At 47.4% G+C, this 25,551-nt stretch overlaps 1 protein-coding gene across 19 annotated transcripts in view; it reads left to right on the top strand.

Moving 5' to 3' along the window:
• The window catches only part of CEACAM4 (CEA cell adhesion molecule 4), a 30,993-nt gene extending 5,978 nt beyond the window's left edge, over positions 1 to 25,015 (top strand). For 4 of the 19 annotated variants that reach the window (XM_077983075.1, XM_077983079.1, XM_077983082.1 and 1 more), the window contains 8 exons: positions 6,118 to 6,305; positions 6,670 to 6,799; positions 13,643 to 17,161; positions 18,086 to 18,445; positions 22,297 to 22,414; positions 23,427 to 23,479; positions 23,812 to 23,843; positions 24,318 to 24,626. In XM_077983075.1, the coding sequence (XP_077839201.1) occupies positions 16,855 to 17,161; positions 18,086 to 18,445; positions 22,297 to 22,414; positions 23,427 to 23,479; positions 23,812 to 23,843; positions 24,318 to 24,443 (996 nt within the window). In that variant the 5' untranslated portion in view covers positions 6,118 to 6,305; positions 6,670 to 6,799; positions 13,643 to 16,854 and the 3' untranslated portion in view covers positions 24,444 to 24,626. The other 15 variants (XM_077983085.1, XM_077983086.1, XM_077983088.1 and 12 more) reach the window with 14 other exon arrangements.
• The last annotated feature ends 536 nt before the right edge of the window (positions 25,016 to 25,551 follow it).

The following is a 25,551-nucleotide window of genomic DNA, read 5'->3' as shown; positions in this document are numbered from 1 at the left end:
GAGGAGAAATCTAGAGAGTCACTCTGGCTACAGCAGCTTTGCCATGCTGCTATGGGTTCTGCACCCAGTTTGAAGTTCCTGGAGCCTTTGTTTACACTGTGAGGGGAAAACTGTCTACTCAAGCCTCAGTAATGGTGGACGTCCCTCCCTCCATCAGGTTCAAGCTTCCCACATAGACTTCAGACTGCTGTGCTGGCAGCGAGAATTTCAAGCTCATGGATCTTAGCTTGCCCGGCTCTGTGGGGGTGGCCTCCACTGAGCAAGACCACTCAGCTGCCTTGTTTCAGCACCCTTTCCAGGGGAGTAAATGGTACTGTCTCCCTGGTGTTCCAGGCACCACTGGGGTACCATAAAAACTCCTGCAACTAGCTCAGTGTCTGCCCAAACAGCCGTTTAGTTTTGTCCTTGAAACCCAGGGCTCTGGTGGTGTAGGCATCCAAGGGAATCTCCTGGACTGTGGATTGTGAAGACTATGTGAAAAGAGTAGTATTTGGGCCAGATAGCACCATGCCTCACAGCACAGGCTTTCATGGCTTCCCTTGGCTAGGGGAGGGAGTTCCCCAACCCCTTGTGCTTCCTGGGTGAGGTGGTGCCCCACTTTGCTTCTGCTCACCCTTCGTGGGCTGCACCCACTGTCTAACCAGTCCCAATGAGATGAGCTGGGTACCTCAGTTGGAAATGTGGAAATCATCCACCTTCTGCATTGGTCTCACTGGGAGCTGCAGACTGGAGCTGTTCCTATTTGGCCACCTTGCCATGCCCTCAATTAAACCTCTTTCTTTTGTAAATTGCCTAGCCTCAGGTATGTCTTTATCAGCAGCATGAAAATGGACAAATACAGATGAGAATTGCATTGAATTTGTAAATTGCTTTTGTCAGTATGGTAATTTTCCTAATATTGATTCTATCTATTCATGGGCATGGGATGTGTCTCCATTTGTTTGTGCATTCTGTGATTTCCTTCTTTCAGCAGTGCTTTGTAGTTTTCCTTTCACAGATATTTCACCTCCTTGGTTAGGTATATTCTTAAGTATTTTATTTTATTTTATTTTTGCAGCTATTGTGAAAGGGGTTGAGTACTTGATTCAGTTCTCAGCTTGGTCACTGTTAATGTATTAGAACTAATGATCTGTGTACATTGATGAATTCATTTATCAGTTCTAGAAGCTTTTTGAAGGAGTCTTGACGTTTTTCTAGGTGTACAATTAAATCATCAGTAAACAGCAACAATTTTATTTCCTCTTTATTGATTTGAATGCCCTTTATTTTTTTCTCTTGTCTGATTGCTCTGGCTAGGATTTCCAGTACTATGTTAATAGAAGTGGTGAGAGTGGGCATCATTGTTTTTTTCCCAGTTCTCAGAGGGAATGCTTTCAACTTTTTCCCATTCAGTATTATGTTGACTGTGGGTTTGTCATAAATGGTTTTTATTACATTTTGGTATGTCCCTTGTATGCTGATTTTGATGAGGGTTTTAATCATAAAGCAATGCTGGATTTTGTAAATGACTTTTCTGCATCTGTTGAGATGATCATGTAATTTTTGTTTTTAATTCTGTTTATGTGGTGCATCACATTTATTGACTTGTGAAGGTTATACCATCCCTGATCCCTGGTATGAAACCCCTTTGATCATGATAGATTATATCTTTTTGATAAGCTGTTGGATTTGGTTAGCTGGCATTTTGTTAAGAAATTTTACATTTATCTTCATCAGAGATATTGGCCTGTAGCTTTTTGTTTTGTTTTTTTTTTTGGTTGTTGTTATGTCCTTTCCTGGTTTTGGTATTGCAGTGATACTGGTTTCATAGAATAATTTAGAGAGGGTTGCCTCCTTCTCTATCTTGTGGGAAAGTGTCAGTAGAATTTATACCAATTATTCTTTGAATGTTTGGTAAAATTGTGCTGTGAATCTGTCTGGTCCTGGACTTTATTTTTTGTTGGTAATTTTTTGGTTACCATTTCAATCTTGCTGGTTGTTACCGGTCTGTTCAGGGTTTCTAAATCTTCCTAATTTAAGCTAGGAAGGTTGTATCTTTTGAGGAATTTATCCATCCTTTCTAGATTTTCTAGTTTATGCACATAAAGGCGTTCATAGTAGTCTTGAATGATCTTTTGTATTTCTGTGGTGTTGGTTGTAATATCTTCTGTTTTATTTCCAATTGAGCTTGCTTGGATCTTCTTTCTTCTTTTCTTGGTTAATCTTGCTAATGGCCTATCAATTTTATTTATCTTTTCAAAGAATCAGGTTTTGTTTTATTCATCTTTTGTGGTTTTTTTTGTTTGTTTGTTTCAATTTCATTTAGTTCTACTGTGATCCTGGTTATTTCCTTTCATCTGCTGGGTTTGAGTTTGGTTTGTTCTTGTTTTTCTAGTTCCTTGAGGTGTGACCTTAGATTGTCTATTTGTGCTGTTTCAGACTTTTGATGAAGGCATTTAAGGCTATAAACTTTCCTTTTAGCACCACCCTTACTGTATTCCAGAGGTTTTGACAGGTTGCATCACTACTGTTCAATTCAAAGAATTTACAAACTTCCTTATTGATTTTATTGTTGACACAATGATCATTCAGGGGCAGGTTATTTAATTTCCATGCATTTGCATGGTTTTGAAGGTTCTCTTTGGCATTGATTTCCAATTTTATTCACTGTGGTCTGAGAGAGCACTTGACATGATTTCAATTTTCTTCAGTTTATTGAGACTTGTTTTGTGGCCTATCATATAGTCTATCTTGGAGAACGTTCCATGTACTGGTGAATTGAATGTATATTCTGTGGTTGTTGGGTAGAATGTTCTGTAAATATCTGTTAAGTCTATTTGTTCCAGGGTATAGTTTAAATCCATTGTTTCTTTGTTGACTTTCTGTCCAGATGACCTGTCTAGTGTTGACAGTGTAGTATTGAGGTCCCCACTATTATTGTGTTGCTGTCTATCTCATTTCTTAAGTCCAGTAGTAATTGTTTCATAAATTTGGGAGCATAAATTTAGGTGCATATATATTTAAGATTGTGATATTTTCCTGTTGGATAAGATCTTTTATCATTATGTAATGTCCCTTTTTGTCTTAAACTGCTGTTGCCTTAATGTTTGTTTTGTCTGATATAAGAATAGCTACTCCTGCTTGCTTTTCATGTCCATTTGCATGGAATGTCTTTTCCCACCCCTTTACCTTAAGTTTATGTGAGTCCTTATGTGTTAGGTGAGTCTTTTGAAGGCAGCAGATACTTGGTTGGTAAATTTTTATCAATTCTGCAATTCTGTGTCTTTTAAGTGGAGCATTTAGGTCATTTACATTCAATGTTAGTATTGAGATGTGAGGTGCTATTCTATTTATCATGCCCTTTGTTGTCTGTATAGCTGGGTTTTTTAAACTGTATTTTTGTTTTATAGGTCCTGTGAGATTTATGCTTTAAAAAGGGTTTTGTTTTGATGTGTTTCCAGGATTTATTTCAAGATTTAGAGCTCCTGTTAGCAGTTCTCATAGTGGTGGCTTGGTAGTGGCAATTCTTTCAGCATTTGTTTATCTGAAAAAGACTGTATATTTTCTTTATTTATGAGACTTAGTTTTGCTGGATACAAAATTCTTGACTGATAATTGTTTTTTTTTAAGGAGGCTGAAGACAGGGCCCCAATCCCTTCTAGATTGTAGGATTTCTGCTGAGAAATCTGCTGTTAATCTGATAGGTTTTCTTTTATAGGTTACCTGGTGCTTTTGCCTCACTGTTCTTAAGATTCTTTTCTTTGTCTTGACTTTAGATAACCTGATGACAATGTGCCTAGGTGGTGATCTTTTTGCATTGAATTTCCCAGGTGTTCTTTGATCTTCTTGTATTTGGATGAGTAGGTCTCTAGGAAGGTCAGGGAAGTTTTTCTTGTTTATTTGCCCACATATGTTTTCCAAACTTTTAGATTTCTGTTCTTCCTCAGGAATGCCAATTATTCTGAGGTTTGGTTGTGTACCATAATACCAAGTTTCTTGGAGGCTTTATTCATTTTTAAAATTCTTTTTTCTTTGTCTTTGTTGGGTTGGATTAATTTGAAAACCTTGTCCTTGATATCTGAAGTTCTTTCTTCCTCTTGTTCAATTCTATTGCTGAGACTTTTCAGTACATTTTGCACTTCTCTAAGTGTCTTCTTTATTTCCTGAAGTTTTTATTGTTTTTCATTTATGCTATCTGTTTCACTGATGATTTCTTCTCTCATATCTTGTGTCATTTTTTGGATTTCCTTGAATTGAACTTCGCTTTTATCTGGTGCCTCCTCAATTAGCTTAATAATCTATGGTCTGAATTTTTTTTCAGGTAAATCAGGGATTTCTTCTTGGTATGGATCCATTTTTGGTGAGGTAGTGTGATTTTTTTTGGTGGGATGGGGGGAGGTTGTTAAAGAATCTTGTTTTGTCATGTTACCAGAGTTGTTTTTCTGTTTTCTTTTTGTTTGTTTGTTTTGTTTTTGTTTTTTGTTTTTCCTCATTTGGGTAGCCCATGTCAGAGGAAAGATCTGGGACTCAAGGCCACTGTTCAGATTCTTTAGTCTCACAGGGTGTCCCTTGATGTAGCACTATCAGGGATATGGCTTCCTGAGCACTGAATTGTAGTGATTGTTATTTCTCTTCTGTATCTAGCCACCTAGCAGGGCTACCAGGCTCCAGGCTGTTACTGTGGTATCTGCACAGAGTCCTGTACTGTAAACCATCTTCAGGTCTCTCATCTATGGATACCAGCATAGTATTTGGGCTGTCTCCTGGGTCCTGCAGGAGCAATCTGCTTCCTTCAGAGGGTCTGTGGATTCTCTCAGCTTTCCTGGTATAGTCCTGTAGTTGTTCTGGAGCAAGAGTTCCCAGCGTGATTCTCCACACACTGCTCTGTCCCTCTGAGCTGGAGCTGCAATGTAGTCCTGCTTCCTATCCACCATCTTCCCATAAATACCTTTTAGTGACAGATAATATCTGGGGATTTTTTTTTATTCTGGCACGAAGAGCCCAAGTGGAAAATATGAAAATCAATAGATAGGTCAGAATCTCTTCTTTCAGATTCAAATCCTGCTTGGCTCCCTACATGTACATCTCCTAGCACATGACGTATAATGCAGTGGGGTCAGAACTGTCATAGGAGATAGCTCCACACCTCTGAGATAGCTGCCAAGAATTGGGACAGCTGAAGAACATGGAGCTGGAGCTGAAGCTGATGGCTCCTCCGTGGCTGAGGATGTGCTGGAGGACTGTCCTGTCCAGGGACAGCACTGACAGCATTTTGGGGCATCCCCTTCAGTGCTAAACTCTTGTGTTTCAGCACACTGAGGGTGTGCAGTGGGCTCAGCCCACTGGAGAGGTGCTGTTCTGGCTTGCCGACCACAGAAACCCAAAGCTCGCAGTGCACTCGCTGCCTTCAGCCCTGATCACGGGGTCACTGCCGGTTTTTCCCTCCCTTCTTGAATTTTTATTCATCTGTCTTTGTCTTGTTATGTACATTTATGTTTATGAAGGGGATTCCCTGAAGGACTTGTTATCAGAAGCTCAGCAGGCCTAACTCTGGGAGCTCTGTTTGTCTGGCTAGTCACATTTGGTGAGCCCTGAAGGAATCGCTAGTGGAAACTCAGCCAGCCTAACTCAGGGTGACAGTCACTTTTCCATCTTTCCCAGAGACCACCCATTGAACTCCTGGTCAGAGGTCATATCCTCATACCTTGAATGGATCAAAGATGATATGGGCCAACATGGGCAAGTTTGAGCTTTTTTTTTTTTTTTTTTTTTTGAGACGGAGTCTCGCTCTGTCGCCGGGGCTGGAGCGCAGTGGCCGGATCTCAGCTCACTGCAAGCTCCGCCTCCCGGGTTTACGCCATTCTCCTGCCTCAGCCTCCTGTGTAGCTGGGACTACAGGCGCCCGCCACCTCGCCCGGCTAGTTTTTTGTATTTTTTTAGTAGAGACGGGGTTTCACTGTGTTCGCCAGGATGGTCTCGATCTCCTGACCTCGTGATCCGCCCGTCTCGGCCTCCCAAAGTGCTGGGATTACAGGCTTGAGCCACCGCGCCCGGCCAGTTTGAGCTTTGTCAGGTTGATACGTGGGTGCTGAGTTGGGTGACTAATGTCTGTGTTTTGTTATGTGTGTACCACTTCAGCCAGAATGGGAAAGGTTAATTTGTCTCTCCTGTGACTGCATCTTGCAAAATTGGGAGGCCTTTTGCTTATGATTCCATGAAGTGGAAAAGGATGATTTTCTTTTATAAAGTAGCTTGACCCCAACTCTGGTCTTCTGGAAGCCACAGACAAAGGGAACCCAGGAGAAACCTGACAAGCTGGCAAAAGGGTAAGATTTTTTTTTTTAACCAGTCAGGCTTCTGGCCTTTATCTCTGTGTGCAAATCAATTGAGCAAATGGTAAGAACAATTGTTTGTCTCCTCTATAATGTTTTAATTAATAAAAAATTTTAGAAAAAAATCTTCTGTAAGCTGAACACTGCCTGCTTTGGATTCCTTCTGGGAATAGCGATGGAGACTGCCCCACACTGTAGCTCAGTAGCTAAGGTTTGCCCTCTCACTGCAGTGGCCTGGGTTTGATGTCTAGTTCTGGCAGATTTTTCTGGTTTGATATCTGTGTGCCTTTTGCCATTTATTGATCTTATCCCCTTTCATGGACAGCTTCTGATTTCTTGGCTTGAATTTCTCTTTCAGTGAGCTATCTTTGGAATGAGCAACCTGCATTCAGAGATTGAAGTTGACTTATAGAGCCAATAAAAGCCCCTTGGAAAACCTGGTCTTGTACCTTGTCTATGTAGTCCCTTTACAGGATTTCTGATGTGAGGTAAGTAAAGAATGCCACTTTCTGACAGGCCCAGGAACCCCAAGTTACTTTGGGACCCTGCAATGGAGGAATTCACCCAGTTCATACAGGTATCTGCAGGCTCTGTTAGGATGAGCCCACCTATGTCTCAATAGCCTGCATATCAAGGGCTCCTGCTTACTGGGACATTTTGTAACTCCCTTCTCAGCCTATCTTCACAGTGAAAAATTATACCTATTTCCCCATAGAGCAAAAAGAGGACTTCAGGCAGATATCAAGATACCTGGTGGCAGAGCCTTCTAGGGATATTGGTTCCTAGTTATGGAGTTTAAGGCAACAGAGACATGATCAGGAATTTGTCTGCTACCTTTGGATTGATTGTTGAGAAGAAACTGCAAGAAGCCTTAGGGTTCAACAAAGGTCCCTCAATTTGCTAGCTCACGTAGTCCTAGACAATCTGTTGGCTACACAAAGGGGAGTTTGTGCAATTTGAAACATCCTTTGCTGCACCTACATAAACACCTCAGGAGAAGTTGAAATCTGGATAGAAAGAAATTTCCAAGAAACTTGATGGCTACCGCAGGTCTCTACCGGTGACCCCATGTCTGATTGGTTGGTTCTTGGTGTTATTTATCTGGATGCCTTAAAACTTCAGATCACTTCCACAAGAACTCTTGAGACTTGGGCTTTCACTCCCTATATTAGGGCTCAATACTTACAGTCTGCTGTTCACTTAAGTACTATGCTGGGGCTGGGGATGTGAATACTAATATCCTTGTCATGCAAAACTTGGGTCCCCAACCAGGCACTCATGAATATAGGAAGAAAACAACAAGACAGTTTCATTTCTCCTATCCTGGAATAAACCCCAATGATGTCCCCTATCATCAGGAAGAAGTTAGAGTCGTTATCAACCCCTCCCACCTCATCATCTGCTCACACCTCAGGAATGAGGAATGCTGAAGCCCAGGGGGGACTGAAACCACCCTTGCAAAATTATAATAGCGAGAGAAATCTAATGTAACTGGCTCCATCTTGCTTCTAACTTCACACACTATCCACCTTTGCTTATTCCTGTACATAGGCCAGCCTAACTATAGAAGGAATTTATAGTTTAACTAATCCCCTTCTTGTTCCGGAATTGAAACCAACTTTGTAAAACAAATGAAATGTCGCAAGGTTAGAATTATGGTAGGGGCCTGAATTCACCTAGGATATAGGTAGAGTTAAACAGGAAACAGTCATTGCTCCCCATCTATTGTTTTGTTTTGTTTTGTTTTTATAATTACCTACTGCTCAGGAGTCACGTAGCCAGTGGGCACAAGATTTATATGTTCTTTAATTGCTCCTATAGATTCTATTGCTGTTGTGAAATTTAAGTCTGGAGTTTGAGATGTTGTTTAGACTTTGCATTCTGGTGGACCAATTGACACCACCCAGACTGTTGACCTATGCTAAGAAACTAGCTCAACTTGTCCTGTGAGCTCCACCCAGGAACTTCCTTAGTGCACAAGACAATTTTGACACCCTCTGATTTCATTTCCAGCCCAACCAATCAGCAGTGTCCATTTCCTAGTCCCCTGCTCGCCAAACAATCCTTTAAAATCTTAGTCTCCAAATTCTTGGGGAGGCAGATTTGAGAAATATATCCCATCCTCTTTGCTTGGCCACCTTGCAAGTATTAAACTCTCTACTGCAACACCTTCTGTCTCATTTTTTTGTTTGAGAAATTTTATCTCCCACATTTCTGGAAAACACACGATCTAATTTGTTACTTAACAGGAAGGCCAGCATCACCTCACCTGTTCTCGCCCTCAGATGGAAACACTGACCTGGGACTAAAGCGTAGACCACCGGGCTGTGTACCCTGGCCTGAGCCATCCCCAGATATCAGGAGCCTCCAACCGGGAAACTTCCATACACTCTCCAAGTGACTTATAGCTGCACCAACAATTGCAATGAAAGTTCTAATCTCTTTCCTCCTTCTGTTGCTGCCACTAATACTAATGTCCATGGTCTCTAGCAGCCCAAGTCCAGGTGAATAAGATTAATTGCCTATGAATGGAAAAAAGGGAGGAGAAAATGTGGCACAGTGGGCCACATATGCATAAAAATGTAGCCTCTTTCAGTTACAGGGGTTTAGGGCAAGTTAGCCTTTCCCAATGCCAGCTTCCCCTTTACCAAAAGAAGTAAACCGTACTTATATACAAACGGTGTTAAGAGAGTTAAATAAGATAATGTATGGGAAAGTGTCCACAACTGTAGCTGGCAAATACACACACACAGCAAATCTTTGGCTCAACAAAGATTTGCTCTCTTGCCTTCTCCTCTAACCCCCCAGAAGAGTAATGCATTTCTCTGGGGCCAAACATGGTGGCAGTGGTGGGAGGGTGTTAAAGGCAACTGTACATGTATAGAAGGTCAAGAAGTCCTTGCTTATATTCTTTACAGTGCACCATACATGCCGCAAACATGTCTTAATGCTATTTAATGGTAAAGTAATAAACTAGAAAAATCCTGTCACCAGGTAGTGTCCATATTTATAACTTTATCCATAGCAGGCCCTGCTGTAGCAGCTCACATTTTGGGTAGCAAACCTTTGCCTAGGGGTCTCAAATTGCTCTGGGTTTTCACTATAAAGTGGTCCAGCCTTTCACAGAGCAACCATGCAGAAGAGAGCTCACCCCATGTATATTTTCACCTGGGAACACCATCTACCCAAGGGCCACTTTGATGTGAAATGGGTTTGTCACATACTCAGCATGAAATTGGTCCTAAAATCAAGAGATGTTTGCCCTTCTACACTACGATTTCCAACGTCCCCTTCTTTGTAGAGAGAGCACTTGGGAAGCTGCTGAGCCCTGTAGCCCTATGGCCTAGACCACCATTCAGAGAGGAAAGGCTTTTTTATCTCTATAACAGACACCCTGGCTTGAGTCCTCAGCCTGGACTCAAAGCTCCAGCCCCAATCTGCTTTTCCAGCGTGTCCCTCTCTACTCACTAAAAAAATACTCTCTCCCCACCCAAACTAGACTATTTGCCCTTCCCTCTACAGGTCTTGTGTTTTCCCATCAGCTCAACTTTGCTCATACACCCAGCTCAAAACCACCTTCCCACAGCTTCCCTCAGTTCCTCCCATAGCCAAACATGTGGTCTCCCTCCTGAGAGCTGGCTTAGCCCTACTGGACGCTCTGTTCTTGGCACTTATCATCTGCTGCCTGATGTTGAAGGCCTTCATGTGCCTCTCCTGCCTCCACCCCCTGCCTTTCTAGGCCGCAGCCTCCTTGGCAGCACAAATGGTGCACTGTTTCCATATCCCTCATGCTGTCCAGCTCAGCACTTGGCAAACATTAGCTCACTGCAAGAATGCATCCTCAGGTTTCTAAGTCCAACCAGGGCTTCATAGCAGCTCTACTGACATTTGGGCTGAACAATTCCTTGTGGTGGGGGCTGTTGTGTGCCTTGTGCATTGTTCAGTAGCATCCACGTAGCCTTTCTTCGCTAGATGCCAATAGCAGTCTTCCATCTCTCCCATCCCCACCCCGGTTATGAAAGCTAAAAATATCTCCAGACATTGCCACTTGTCTCCCCGGGGGAAACCACTCCCAATTGACAATACCTGCTCTACACCAATACTTCTCCACCTGGATACACATTTAGATTCACCTAGACATTTACACTCAGCCTGGAAGTCAGGGGGACCTAGATCCAAATTCTGGCTCTGCCACTCCCTTTGAAACCCTGGGCAAGGCAAGTTGCTTTACCCTTTAGAACTTCAGTTTTCTCATCTTAAGATGAGTAAATGCTCCTTCTCAGTCAGTTTTGGTGGCTCAAACTTGTAATCCCAGCACTTTGGGAGACTGAAACAGGAGAAGCATTTGAAGCTAGGAGTTTGAGACCAGCCCTGGCAACAAAGTGAGACCCTGTCTCTAGAAAATTTTTTTAAAAATTAGCTGAGTGAGGTGGTGTGCCCCTGAGGTTCCAGCTATTGGAAGGCTGAGGCAGAGGTTTATTTGAGCTGGAGGTGGTTGAGGCTGCAGTGAGTATAGTAACACCATTGCACTCCAGCCTGGGTGACAGAGCGAGGCCCTGTCAAAATAAATGAATAAATAATAATAATAAATAATCGATAAAATAAATGCTAAAAACACCACTTCTCAAGTCTCAACAGAGACATGTTGTGAAGATTAAAGGATCCACAATGTGAGCTGGAAAGGGTTCAATAAATAGACCGAGTGGAATTCTAAAGTCACTCCTACCAGCCTAAGTGCCCGTCAACCAACAAGTGGACAAAGAAAATGTGGTATATATACAACATGGACTACTAACTCAGCCATAAAAGGGAAAGTATGTCTTTTGCAGCAACTTGAAGGGAACTAGAGGCCATTATTCTAAGAAACTCAGGAATGGAAAAACAAATATCATATGTTCTCATTTATAAGTGGGAACTAAGCTATGAGAATGCAAAGGCATCGGAATAATGTAATGGACTTTGGGGACTTAGCCGGAAGGGGTGGGAGAAGGGTGAGGGATTGAAGACTACACATTGGGTACAGCGTACACAGCTTGGGTGATGGGTGCACCAAAATCTCAGAAACGACTACCGAAGAACTTATCCATATAACCAAAAACTATTGAAATAACAATAAAATAAAATTAAATTAAATAAAATTAAAAGTCGCTCCTAAAGCACGAGGGTGAGGAACCGGGAAAGCCCGCTGCGCCGCCAGGGGGCGCCATCACAAACCACGTTGGGTGGGTGGCAGCCTGGCTCAAACTTTGTTTCCTAGCCAAAGTTTTGCAAACCGGCCTGAGTCTGAGCTGCTATTAGCGGCTAAAGGAAATAATAGCTCCTCTATCCCCAAAATAATTCTCAAAATAAAACCCAATCTTATTATATACATATTTTTTTTTCTTGAAACGGAGTCTCACTCTGTTGTCCAGGCTGGAGTGCAGAGGTGCCATCTCTGTTCACTGCAACCTCTGCCTCCCACTTTCAAGTGATTCTCCCTCCTCAGCCTCCCAAGTAGCTGGGATTACAGGTGCGCGCCCACCGCACCCGCTAATTTTTGTATTTTTAGTAGAGGCGAGGTTTCACCATGTTGGCCAGGCTGCTCTCCAACACCTGACCTCAAGTGATCTGCCTGCCTTGGCCTCCCAAAGTGCTGGGATTACAGGTGTGAACCACCATGCCAGGCCTAATCTTATTTTATATCTTCAAATAACCACGTACATGCTCAGTATGGATTTCACAGCAGAGAGGAAAAAATATGAGAATATATGAGGACATTAGGCAATAAATTACTTAGATTACTCATTCCTTATAACCTTACTTATTAATTATAAAAGTACTTATAATAATAGCTGACATGTTAAGAAATCCTACGTCACAAGCATTGTTCTAAGCACTATACACTCATTTTGGCCTTACAGAAATCTAAAGCATTTAAAAATTTTTTTGACTTCTCATTTATCACGTTTATTTCTAACAAAAATCTTTAAAAATAGAGTTCCAGTTTATCCTTTATCAAGCTTTTTTTTTTTTTTCAAACAACATCTTACATAACCAACATAATTGTTCAAATCAGGGAACTAGCCTTGGTGCAATAATATTAACTAATCTGCAAATATTCAAATTTTGCTAATCATCCCACTCATGTCCTTTTTCTGGTCCCGACTCCAATCCAAGATCTGACACTGAATAACACTGTCACATCTCCTAGGCCTCCTCTAACCTGGGGGAGGTTCCCACTCTTTCCCTCTCTCAGGACCTTGACACTTTTGAGGAGGTCTGGTCCGCTGTTTCATAGAATGCCCCTCAATTTGTGTTTGTCTCATGTTCCCTTGGGATGTTTCAGGTTGTGTATTTTGGGCAAGATTAGCACAGAAGTGATGTGTCTTTCTCAGGACATCCCAGCCGGAGGCGCAGGATGTCCATATCTCTCATTACTGATGAGGTTCACTTTAAGCCCTTGGTTCAGGTGGTGTCTGCCAGGTTTCTCTACTATAAATTTACCATTCATCTCATTGTAATTAATAAGTGTCTTGTGGACAGATACTTTGGGAATAAGCAAGTAGCCTGTTTCTTCTCACCATACTTCCTTCCACCCCTCCTTGGTACTCAATACTTACAGCATCATTTTACTATTACCCATTAATTTTTAGAATCTATGGATGTTTCTTGATTCTTGCCTATAAACAATTATTACTGAGATGTTAGCCAGATAGTGATTTTTTATTTCCATAATTCCTTCTACATTTATTAATTGGAATTCTGCTATAAGAAAGAGCTATTTCTTCTTTCTTATCTATTTCTTTGTTCAATTATTTATATCAGCATGGACTCATGGATAATTATGGGTTGGAATCCATTGCTATCATTATTTATTATGTTGCTCATGTCCCAAAATTGGTAATTCTAAGCTCCCTGTTGACATCTGTAATCTTTTGAAACATTCCCATAATTTTTCCAGTGGTTCCTTACTTTCTGGCCTCACAAAAAGCTCCAGGCTTCTCTTGTGCTTTCCTGCCCCAGCCCTGGATCAGCTAATTTCTCCAGGGAACCCTTTCATGGGAGAATGATGTTTGTAAACCACGGGCACTGACACGTCCATTGCCAGTGGGTGCCCGTGCTTCTAGGCCCTCTAGTGGTCAGAGCTGGGAAATAACACACACTCACACTAGTGTACTGTTACCCACATTTACAAATTAGGTAAATGAGGAACAAGAAAAGTTAGGCAACTTGATCAAAATCACAGAACACATAGGTAGTGGAACTAGGAAATGAAAACAATGACAGATGCACCACAAGTCCTAACAAGTGGAAGTAACTTTCTTTCTTTCTTTTTTTTTTTTTTGAGACAGTCTTGCTCCGTCATCCAGGCTTGAGTGCTGTGGTGCCATCATAGCTCACTGCAACCTCCACCTCCCGGCTGAAGCAATCCTTATTCCTAACAGCTCTGCAAAGTGGATTTTACCATCATCATTTTTAAAATTGTGGAATCGAGTATCAAAGAAGCCAAGTGACTCGTGCAAGATGGCACAGTTAAGTGACAGAACCAAGCGAGTCCCAGGTCTCTCTGGATATAAAGTCCAAGGTTATTCCACTGTATCAGTGTTTCCCAAAACTGACTTTAGGTAGAACATAAATAAGCTTTTAAGAAACTTTAATAGTTATATGTTTATTTTAATGCATGTTAGAAACAATTTTAAGCAAATCCACAAAACCTCTAATTTCATGGACAATATTGCAAAGGACAAGGATGTTTTGTTTCAAACTCCTGGCTTCAAGTGATCCCCCCACTTTAGCCTTTCAAATACCTGGAATTACAGTGTAAGCCATTGCACGCTGCTGGGACAGGATGTTTTGTAAAGTAAATTTATTTAGAATAATGTATGAAGTCAATAATAATAAAGGTGGTACAAACTGTAGAAAACATTATAGAGATGGTCTATAAGTATCTGAGGCTTGGAGACATAATACTGTAGTACCAGGCTTCATCTTCAGTTACATCTGTAAAATTAAAGTCTCATAGTGCTGCAGAAAGGAAAACTAAGAATCTTAGACATGGATGTTAGCCCCATGTGTCCATTTCTAGGAACCCTCTCCCTGGACATTTCTGTGACCTCCTTGTTGGGAGTCAATCCAACCTTCCCCGCCATTAGAGAACACTAGGAAGACTCTGAATGCACAGAGGGGTTTCTGTGTCACAGAGAAAAAAACTGGGTTTGGGGACCCTAGGGACTCTCTGTGTGGTGCATAAGAGATCCACACCCAGGACACAGCGGAGGTCAGCACAGAGGAACGCAGCTCATCCTGTTATGGGACAGGGATCCAAATAAGAGTTGCTTCTCAAAGCATGTTCTGGGGGAGCCAAAATGTAGACACTGCACTCGTGGGAGGAATCGAGGTCTTGCAGATGGAGGATGCCCTGGGCACACAGCCTGGGACAGTTCTGATGCCCAGAGCAGGAGGTGCTCCAGGTTTCTCAGTGGGCTTATGGTATGCAAGGAAGTCTGGTGGACAAAGATTGATGCCGTAGGAAGTGTGAGGTGTCCTGGTGTCTCTGGATGACTGAGTGGCCCTAAGAAGACGGGACTTGTTGATGTCTTCGCAATTAGAGCTGGTGCCATTGTGGCATGCAGGAGGGGATGATCTGATTCTCTGTCCTCCTGGACTTGGGACGTCAATTCTGTGGGCTGTACATGGCCTCAGTGGGACCCACCCACAGGGGCTGGAATCTTGCTTTAGAGTGGTACAAGGGCAGGGCTGGAGCAGACCCTTAATAAACTCTATTTGCATTAACGTAGATAAATGACACAAGAACAGGGCTTTTACCCTAGTAGCATCGGGAGGGAATTCAGGGTCTTTCTAACAGTGAGGGGTCAAACCCAATTAATTCCCTGACATCATTCACTGACATCCCCTCCAGCCTCTAACATATGTCCTTCTCACAAACACACTGAAACTGGCACAAACTCTGGATATTCGATCCCAGGTGGATCTTCCACCAGGGCAGAATGACCACAAGAAAGTCAGGGAGTGACTCCCCACCCTCAAGGTCCCCAGTATTTGGGACATCTGCCTACGGTCCTTGCAGACATTTCACCAGGGGATCCAGGGGAACTTCTCCTGCAGGAGGGGACAGGATAACCCAGGATCTGCCTTTGTTTCCATCTCAGAGGGACTGAGGGTCATGGGGCCTCCCCTGTTCTAACAGAGGAACCAGGTATCCCTTTGTGGAGTCTCCAGGTGGGAACTGCCCCAGCTCCTGGGCCCTGTGGGGAGGCTTGGGGCAGACGACAGACAGGGACACAGACGACCTGGAGGTGGAACCCCCAGTGTTGTGATGGAGGAACACAGGGCACTCTGGGGACCACCTCCCAGGCCAGTGTCTTCTCTCTAAAGCCCCCAGAGACACCTTCCTGGGCCCTTCTTTTGAAACCTTGGGGACGGATGGCTGTTTCTGAGGCAGCCCATCTGCCTGCAGGACAGTTCTCCCAAATCAGGACCAGGAGTGCTCTGGACAACTCTCGTCCTCTCCCTGAGCTCATTCTGCACTGCGTGGAGTTGGGCATCCTGGGGACCCGCAGTGAACAGGACCAAGGGTAACCTGACCCTGCAGTCTGGAGGTCAGAGCCCACCTCTGCCCAGGGGCCAGGGCCACTCCTACCACATGAACCCTGGTCAGCATCCCTGGGGAAGTCTCTGACTTTTACCACAGGTCTCTTCTTGCCCTCCAGGGGCAACACTGCTCACAGACAACACACAGGAAATGGGTTCCCCTGGACAGGAAGCTGGCTTTGCTAAGGAGGTGGAGGTGAAGCCTGGTTTCCATCCTTTGCTCCAGCAGGCCCTTCCAGTCCCTCCCATGTGTCTGCTCTGTCTCCCCCGCTCCTTCCTGGAGCCTCTGAGGATCCTGCTCTGCCGGGATTCTCTGCTCAGTTCTCCACTTTCTCCTGGCACCATGCCTGGGGAAGGCACAGTGACAACAGGACGGTCAGCTTCGCAGAGGACAGAGGCCACCTGGGATGGTCAGGGAGAACATGGACAGGCCCTGAGCCACAGCGCAGCCAACAGACACGGAGAAGGAGGATCTCCCTGAATCCCTCCTCGAGGACAGCAGAACCCAGAGCCACCCACCTCCCTCCACCACAGTCCTCTCTTCCCAGGACAGGCAGGACATCTCCCTCCACATCCAGGAGCTGGGGATCCTCCTAAGATTCCCAGGCCTGGATCTGTGTCCCTGGGTCAGAGGCAAGGCTGGTGACACTGGAGAGAGAGGACTGGTCCCCCACAGTTGCCCCCCACTTTCTATCCCACAGAGCCACCTCTGTCACTTCCTTGCTGGGTATCATCCCACACTCCCTGAGAACTGGGGAGCATGAGGAGACCTGAGGGCCCAGCTGGGTTTCTGTGTCACAAAGGGAAACAGTTCCTCGAGTTTGGGAGACCCCAGAGTACCTCTGTGTGTGGTGACATTCCCAAAGGGTCAGTGCAGGGGTGACAGGTCACCCTCTCTGGGGACAGCGGACTCCATCAACCCTGCTTCTCAAAGTATGGTTAGGAAACTGTAATGTACACAGAAGAGAAAGGGGAAGGAGGGACAAAAAAAGGCAGAAATGAGAGGAGACGGGGCAGAGGGGTGACCTGGGCAGAACCCCGCCTCTGCCCCTGGCCCTGGGAAGTGCTTCTGCCCTGGAGGAGGCTCAGCACAGAAGGAGGAAGGTCAGCAGACCTAACAGTCACAGCAGCTCTGACAAGAGCATTCCTGGAGCCCAAGCTCCCCTCCACGGAGGACAAGCAGGCAGCAGAGACCATGGGCCCCCCCTCAGCTGCTCCCCATGGAGGGCACAGGCCCTGGCAGGGGCTCCTGATCACAGGTGAGGGGAGGACTCTCTGGGAGTGGGTGGGAGGAGGGAGCACGGAGACTGACTGGAGTCTCTTGGGTAGGAGGGGACAGAGGGCTTCTAGCTGGGGTCTCCTGGGGCTCTGAGAGGGGACTGAGGGCTTCTGTTGGAGGCTAGATAAGAGAGAGAACATCATGGAGGGGCAGGGGTCACCACAGGAAAATCTCAGTGAACTGAAATTGGTAAAAGGCAGGAAAATCTCAAGTGTTCTTGTTTCCTTGTTTCCTAGTTAATCATCACTGGCCACTACATTTTGAAAAATGAGAATAACAACTATTATCAGATGACACTTCAAATAAAAACACAACCAGGGCATAAAACACTGTTCTTAGCCAACAACCTCAGACACTGGGAAATAAACCTCAGGACTTGGAGGCCCTGGGAATGCTATGAATTCATCCATAGGAGTCTGCAGCCTGTCCCAGGCACTGGGGTGCAACCAAGATCACACAAGTCCCTGTCCTCACGGAGCTCACACTCTCATGGGGAGGAAGACAGACATGCAAAGAGATCTGGAATGTGAGGTCAGGTGTTGACAAGAGCTCCAGAGGGAGCAGAGCAGGACAAGTTCAGAAAGGGAAGACCCAGGGTCTCTAGAGGAGGTATCAGGGGAGAGGTCTCCCCAAAACACCCTGATGTGAGCAGGATCTGAGAGTAGCGTGGAGGGAGCCATGCAGACCCCTGGGGAAGAGGATTCCACACCAGAAAATGCCAAGGTCAGAGGTGTTGAAGGAATGGGGGTAGTGCTGCTGACCCAGGGGGGGACACACACACACGCGCGTACACACACACACTCCAAGACTGAGGGAGGAGGAGACCCGCTGAGGACCCAGGGCCTTATCTTTCCATCCCACTACCTAGGTCCCGGTATTGACTGATGCTCTCTTCACCTCCTAGCCTCACTTTTAACCTTCTGGGACCTGCCCACCACTGTCCAGTTCACTATCGAAGCCCTGCCGTCCAGTGCTGCAGAGGGAAAGGATGTTCTTCTACTGGCCTGCAATATTTCAGAGACTATTCAAGCCTATTATTGGCACAAGGGGAAAACGGCAGAAGGGAGCCCTCTCATTGCTGGTTATTTGATAGACGTTCAAGTAAATATCCCAGGGACTGCATACAGCGGTCGAGAGACAATATACTCCAACGGATCCCTGCTGTTCCAAAACGTCACCCTGGAGGACACAGGATCCTACACCCTACGAACCATAAACGCCAATTATGACTCCGACCAAGCAACTGGCCAGCTCCACGTACACCGTGAGTGATTCCCCCATACCTCTGGGTGTTGGGGGTCAGTTCCGCTTCACACACATGAGATTGTCAGGCCTGGGCTGTGCCTGCATTCCCCTCTGCATTTTGTGTTGAGATTTGAGCATTTAGTGCAGGACACACACATAGGAGGTAAACTTCAACAGATCAGAATTCCTTTCCTGCATCCAGACCCGGCAGACACTCGCTGAATGGAGGCGGAGTGGGGGGGCCTCAGCAGGGGGAGGTCAGTCTCAGCCAAGCACCCCGTGCCCTCCCCATGAACCTGACCCTGAGAAAGACTCTGGAGAACTGGGTCAGGGCCTGGCCTGAGGGGGTCCTGGGATCCTCACAGAGAAGCTCAGCCTCAAGGCTCCTGACTCCAGGTGACCCCGGGAAGCCTGGGCCAGGGCTTGGGCGTGGTCTCCTGGGCAGGGCTGACTGGGAGCAAGGATTTACAAACTGTCTGTGGGCTGTGGTTCCTGCAGCTTCTCACCAGCGCCGGCTCAACTCCCAGAGTCTCATCTGGACAAGGACAGAGCCTACCACTTTACCTGGGACTCAGTCCGGAGAGGACAGGTGGACAGGATTACTAGGGCATCGGCCCTCTGAATGGGGAGCTTAAGAGATGCCCTTGGGCAGTCAGTGGCCCAGGGGTAGGAAGAGAGGTGAGAAAATGTTCTCGGCAGCTTCTTGTCCACCAGGGATCATGCCCAGGGGTGCTCTCTCATGGAGGCAAATAATGACAGAGGCTGTTGATGTGAACACCTCCTCTGTGCCAAGCTTCATGTCAGATCCTGTGAATAATTTAAAGTTCATCCACAGACAAAGTGGCAAGCCACAGACCATTTCCCATTTACATATTGTATGGAGGGGAAACTGAGGCACAGAGAGATACAGACACTGGCCAGGGTGGGCAGATCGCAGCTGGCAGAGTCACGGGAGGACTGTCTGCAGCTACTGCCACGTCCTCTCCTTCTTCCCTGGTGCCTTATTAGGTGTCCGTGGACCTCAGAGCAGCCACCGGTTCAGATGTTTTCTTCTTAGGTGTCTACAGCTCAAAGGGGGAGATTCTGGTCTGGAGAGTTACGAGTAAATACAGAATTACTCAGCTCTTTCTTGACTAAATCACCCGCCTCAACAATTAGTCAGTGCTGGGGAAGTTCAGGCCTCCTTGCTCAGGTCCACATCCCCATCTCTGGACGTGAAATCGTGTGTTTCCTGATGTGTTGGTATCATTCCGATGGGAGGATAAAGGGGAGGACTTTGCTTTCTCCCCCTTTCACACCCTGCACCAGCCAGGGCCCAGGGTGAGACACATACTCCGTAGTTCTCTTATGAAGGAGGGAGGGAATGAATGAAGGAATGATCTATAACTTCTTCAGAGACACAGACCTGGATACAAGATCCTAGGAGGTTCTGGGCCCAATGTGAGACACACACTCTGTAGTTCTCTTATGAAGGAGGGAGGGATTGAATGAAGGAATGATCTATAACCTCTTCAGAGACACAGACCTGGATACAAGATCCTAGGAGGTTCTGGCCACCACACCTGTTTTCTGTCCCTCTAGGGGCTAAGACCCATGTCCCATTCCTCTGGCCCCTTTCCCCTAAATCTGCCTCTGGGAGCTGAGTCTCATCTGACTCTGGGGCTGCAGGGCTGTGGGAATGTTTTCAGGGGAGAGATCGGGCTTGCGGGGAGCCCCACACTTTTGCCTTCCGTCCTGCAGCTCTACCTGGTTCTCACTGTGAATATCCCATAATAATCCCCCCCATCCTTTCTGGGGAGCAGAAAAAAGTAAATATTTAAAATATGCCAGAGCATCTGTTCTTCTTAGCAAGTCCAGATAGTTACTAGCTGGCAGGAATAAATTGTTATTTTACCAGAGTCTAACCTGCTGGGGGTTTATGGGAGCCTAACTGACCGAGGGGAGGGGAAATATCCAACTTCAGTCCCCTCAAGCCATCATGTCCCACCTAAGGGGGAGAAAAAACCAAGAGGCACTTGTGACATTCACAGCCCAGGGCACAGACTCCATCCAGGACCACAGAACCCCTCCCTCCCGATACTCACCACCGCTTCACTGAACGTCTGCTCACCCAATTTCCTGTTGCCCAGTATATCATGTCCTGGCTTTCAACAAAAACTACAAGACAAACTAGAGCAAAAAGAAAAAATAATAATTCAGTTTGAAAGACAGAACAAGCATCAGAACCAGATGCAGAAGTGGCAGGGATATTGAAATTATCAGACCAGGAATTTAAAACAACTCTAGGGCCAGGAGCGGTGGCTCACGCCTGTAATCCCAGCACTTTGGGAGGCCGAGGTGGGCGGATCACCTGAGGTCAGGAGTTCGAGACCAGCCTGGCCAACATGGCGAAACCCCGTCTCTACTAAAAATTAGGCAGGCATGGTGGTGGGAGCCTGTAATCCTAGACACTCGGGAGGCTGAGGCAGGAGAATTGCTTGAACCGGGGAGGCAGAGGTTGCAGTGAGCCGAAATCACACCACTGCACTCCAGCCTGGGCAATAGAGTGAGATTCTGTCTCAAAAACAAGTAAACGAATGAAAAGGCAACTCTAGCTAATATGCTAAAGGCTGCAATGGAGAGCATAGACAATGTGCAGAACAGAGGGTGATGTGAGCAGAGAGATGGACAGGCTAAGAAAGAATAACAACAACATACATCTATCTATCTATCTATCTATCTATCTATCTATCTATCTATCTATCCGTCTATCTATCTGTCTATCTATCTATCACCTATCATCTGTCTCACTACACATATGCTAGAGATCAAACTCACTGTAACACCTGGATCTCAGGGTGGTTGTGAGGATGTTTATTAGGAGATTAAAGAGATTAAAGCAGAGTTACACACAGGGTGTGAGCTCCCTTGATGCTGTCAACTAGGGTTCTTATTTTTTGATATTGTTGTTATTAGCGATAAAATCAGGAACAATGCAGTAAAAATTTGGTTGTATCATGTACGAGTTCTGTGACCTTCCTTGGCTTACTGAGGCACCGTAAGTCTCAGATGCTAACTCTGCAGCTGGAGGTGACGCCCCCTCCCTCAAGGTGATGGGAGGATGAGAGGAGCTGTAGGTAGGTTGGTGCCCACTGGGCCTGGCACATCCCCTGAAAACAGTCAAAGAGCATCATCCCTGCTCATCAGCATTGAGCTGATGGCGAGGGCTCGCTGTCTATGACAATCATGGCATGGAAAAGAAGAAACAGAAAGATGACTGGGCATGGTGGCTCATGCCTATAATCCCAGCACTTTGGGAGGCCAAGGCGGGCAGGTCACCTGAGATCAGGAGTTTGAGACCAGCCTGGACAACACGGTGAAATCACTACTAAAAATACAAAAATTAGCCTGGCGTGGTGGCACACACCTGTAATCCCAGCTGCTTGGGAGGCTGAGGCGGGAGAATCACTTGAACTTGGGAGATGAAGGTTGCAGTGAGCCAAGATTGCGTCACTGCACTCCAGCCTGGGCGACAGAGAATGGCTCTATCCAAAAAAAAAAAAAAAAAAAACAAAAAAAAAAAAAAAAAACAGAGGGAAGAGGCATGAAGTGAGAGGAAGAAGGGATTTAAAGGCACAGGAGCAGGACGAGGTGCAGGCACCTGTGGGAGAATGTAGGAGTCAGTGCATCCCAATGTTTCAAGCCTGAGACACAGAAAATGGTGCAACCGTGGAGAGCAAGGGAGTCAGCTATGAGGACAGCACAAGAGACCGCACTCAGGCTCTGGAGCATTTCCTTCCTCCCTGACCGTGCCCCTGCCCTGCAAGGCCCCTCATGGTTTCCCTTGGAACAGACTTGGGCCTTGTCCCCTTTGCCTTCCCCTTTCTGCAGAAAACAACGTCCCAGGCCTTCCTGTGGGGGCTGTCGCTGGCATCGTGACTGGGGTCCTGGTCGGGGTGGCTCTGGTGGCCGCCCTGGTGTGTTTCCTGCTCCTCGCCAGGACTGGAAGGTACCACAGCTTTTCTGCAGCCTCCTCCCACCCCCCAGGCTGATTCCAGTCCGGGAGGACGGAGACCCCGCCCTGTATTCAGGGCCAGGCTCTCCTCGTCCTCCCAAGGGATCCTTCCCTCTCATTCCATGGCTCCTCCCTTGCCAGCTGCTGATCCTAGGCTGCCTCCTCCTTTATGAATGTGGCACCATTAAGTTTGCACCCCTGAGTGTGGTCCTAGTTCCCTAACACAGCAAAGTCACAGCTGCCTGGAGGGAGGAAGGAAGGGAGGGAGATAGGACGGGAGTGCTCAGAACCTGGTACCTCCTGCTGTTCATTGAATTTACCCACCCAGTGAGGGGGCGATTTGCAGGCTTGAGATCCAAGGTGGGGGTCCTGGAAACGGTCATGCAAAGCCTGGACAGGCTGGGTGGGGTCAGCATCCTGCCGTGATTGATGCTGTAACTGCTGTTACATGAGGTGTGAGACGGGAGAACCTGGACCTAAGGACCTGCTGTCCTTTATGTTTCTTGCCAAGGGGTGGAGAGAGACAGGAAAAACCCATTGCCCCATTTCAGCATCTCCAAGCCCGAAAGGAGGGTCTGGCCACGGCAGAGACACTGAGCTCTGGGAGAATCTAATGCATACTCCTTGCCTCCTCGTGCCCCCAGCTCCCCCAGTGTCCTGCACACACGGACGGCCCTGCTTTCCTTCTGGGGCCTTGACCCTTCCTCTCAGGCAAACCCCCCCGGTGGTCTGATTCCCTCCCTGTATCCTCAGTCCCTTTCCTGGGTCCCTGGGTCAATGTTCTCCTCACCCGGAGTCTGCCTGGGGGTCCTTCCTCTCTGGCCAGGACAGATGTGGCTGCTTAAGGCCTTTCCTCAGCTCCCCTCCTCAGCCTACCACGAAATTGATGGAGACAGGAGGCCTTCACTCCAGTCCTTGAAAATGGAATCCCTTCCTTGTCCTTATTCTGCCCCTAAACGTGTGATTTCTCCCTGCACCCTCATCAATAACCCTTGACCTTTCCTAGGGCCAGCATCCAGCGTGACCTCAGGACGCAGAGGCCCCCAGCCTCCACCCCCAGTGAGTGTCCCTTCAGCCCAGGTGTGGAAGGCCCTAGGTCTGCCCTACAGTGTCCACTCCTGCCGGTCACCCTCTGGGGGCCTCTGACCCTTTCCTTGGGGCTGCAAGGAGGATATCAGGAAACATGACACGGAGGACCCCGACTGGCTTAGTCAGACTGATCTGTGGGCTCTGGGTCGTGGGTCACCTCCTCAACCTCAGCTGCTCAGGTCTCCCCTGGGAAGAGGTTCCCTCTCCCTGATTCTCTGGGAGCTGAGGACCCTCACACCCTCCTGCAGGAGGGGTCCACGCCCTCCTCCCACCCTGCTGCTCACTCCTGTCTCTGTCCCCAGGCCACGGTCCCTCTCACAGATCCGCCTTCTCGGCAAGCCTGTTCCCTCCCCAGCCCCTTTCTACTGGGGTCCCAGTAGTGCAGGCTCAGGGCAGGGGGACCATCAACCCCACAGCACAGCACAGCCCCACCTTTCCCCAAACAGTCAGGTCAAAGTGAGCCCCTCTGGCCAAGGTCCCGGCCTCCCTACAGGGCCAGGACCACCCATACCCTGTGCTGACCCCACCCTGGGACCCTCCATCGCCTGAGGAGACCCCTGGAGTCCAGCAGGTGCAGAGTGGACACTGGGAGCATCAGTCAGGGGCCCACATTCACAAGGGTGTGGGGTGGGCCCAGCCAGGACAGGGGTCGGGGTACTGTGTCCACATTGGGAGGCTGAGCTCAGGGGCAGAGCTGGTCACTCCTGAGGGAAAATGCCTGGAAGTAGAGGCAGGGAAGTAAGTCCTGGGCTGGGCTTCCATGGATCTCCCTCGCTGTCCCCTGACATCCCCTCTCTCCCCTGCCCAGGCCCCCCTACCTGGCCCCAGGACAACCACTCCCCTGTATGAGGTGAGTGTGGGCCATGGATGTTCTGGTCCCGCAGGCCCCAAGGGACCCAGGATCTACCCCCAACAGCACCTGGCTGAGCTCTGAGATTCAGGAAAACGCAGTGAAAATGAGAACAGGGGGTGGTGAGCAGAGGAGGGAGGGGCCTGGGAGCAGGAATCCCCTGAGCACAGCCAGGTTCAGCACCAGAGCAGCCCTGGGTGGGCTCAGAGCCTGGGAGATGCCAGACCCTGTTTTAGAAGGCCACAGGGGTCGAGGCCTCTTCTCTGTTTTTACAGGAATTGCTACACTCTGACGCAAACATTTACTGCCGGATTGACCACAAAGCAGATGTGGTCTCTTAGGTTCCCCCAGGAGCTGCTCCTGTGGGTTGACGGAGGTACCCAAAGACTCCAGCCCTGGGGACAGGGAAGGACATGAAGCCTGAGCCAGAGAACCAGCTCTGAGTCCTGAGAAGACACTGGCCTGGGGACAGGGAGGAAAGGGGCCTCTCCTAAATATCTGGAGACCCTGACAGGCTGCCCTAGGCTCTGGATGGGCTGGGAAAAAGGCCTCCCATCACCACAGGAAGCGGGGGCTTTTGCAGGGAAAGTGAATGGGCCTGTGGCCCACCCAGAGTCACCTGGAAAGGATCTGAATAAAGAGGACCCTTCTTCTCATTGGCTCTTTTTCTGCTCATGGGAACTTAGAAACTCACCTGAAACTCCATGTCCATTCTCTCCCGGGTCACACAGGGAAAATATCTCCACCTTATCTCAACCCCAGTCTTTCTTCCCTGGGAGGCAGAAATAGGGGGTTGGGGGTCAGGCTGGAGTGGACCCTACACAGGAAAGGGTGGGATTCCCAGGAGCCCTGCCCAGCCAGCTGAGCGCTCGGCTGTCCTCACACCGCCCCAGGGACCAAGGCCATGCACAGCCCCAGCCTGGCTCCCTCTGTGAATGCATGAGGTGTCTCAGGAGCGCGGAAGTTGGGGCCATCTGATGTCCACACAAAGGTGAGCAATGCAGGAGCGTCCATGGGTGGTGCAGATCATGGGTGTGACCCCCACACAGCCTCCAGTGTCCTGAGCCCTCCTGCCCTCTTCACCCAGGCCCTGGTGGCCCATCTATCACTGTCCTCTGCAAATGAGCTTGCCTGTTCCCAAATCTAGGATCCTGGATACTTAGCCCTGGCCACCAGGTTCTCTGTCCCAGTG

Source organism: Macaca mulatta, chromosome 19, assembly GCF_049350105.2.
Source record: "Macaca mulatta isolate MMU2019108-1 chromosome 19, T2T-MMU8v2.0, whole genome shotgun sequence".
Taxonomy (NCBI): domain Eukaryota; kingdom Metazoa; phylum Chordata; class Mammalia; order Primates; family Cercopithecidae; genus Macaca; species Macaca mulatta.
The sequence above is the reverse complement of the archived record's forward strand: the minus strand, read 5'-3'. Positions and strand labels throughout refer to the sequence as shown.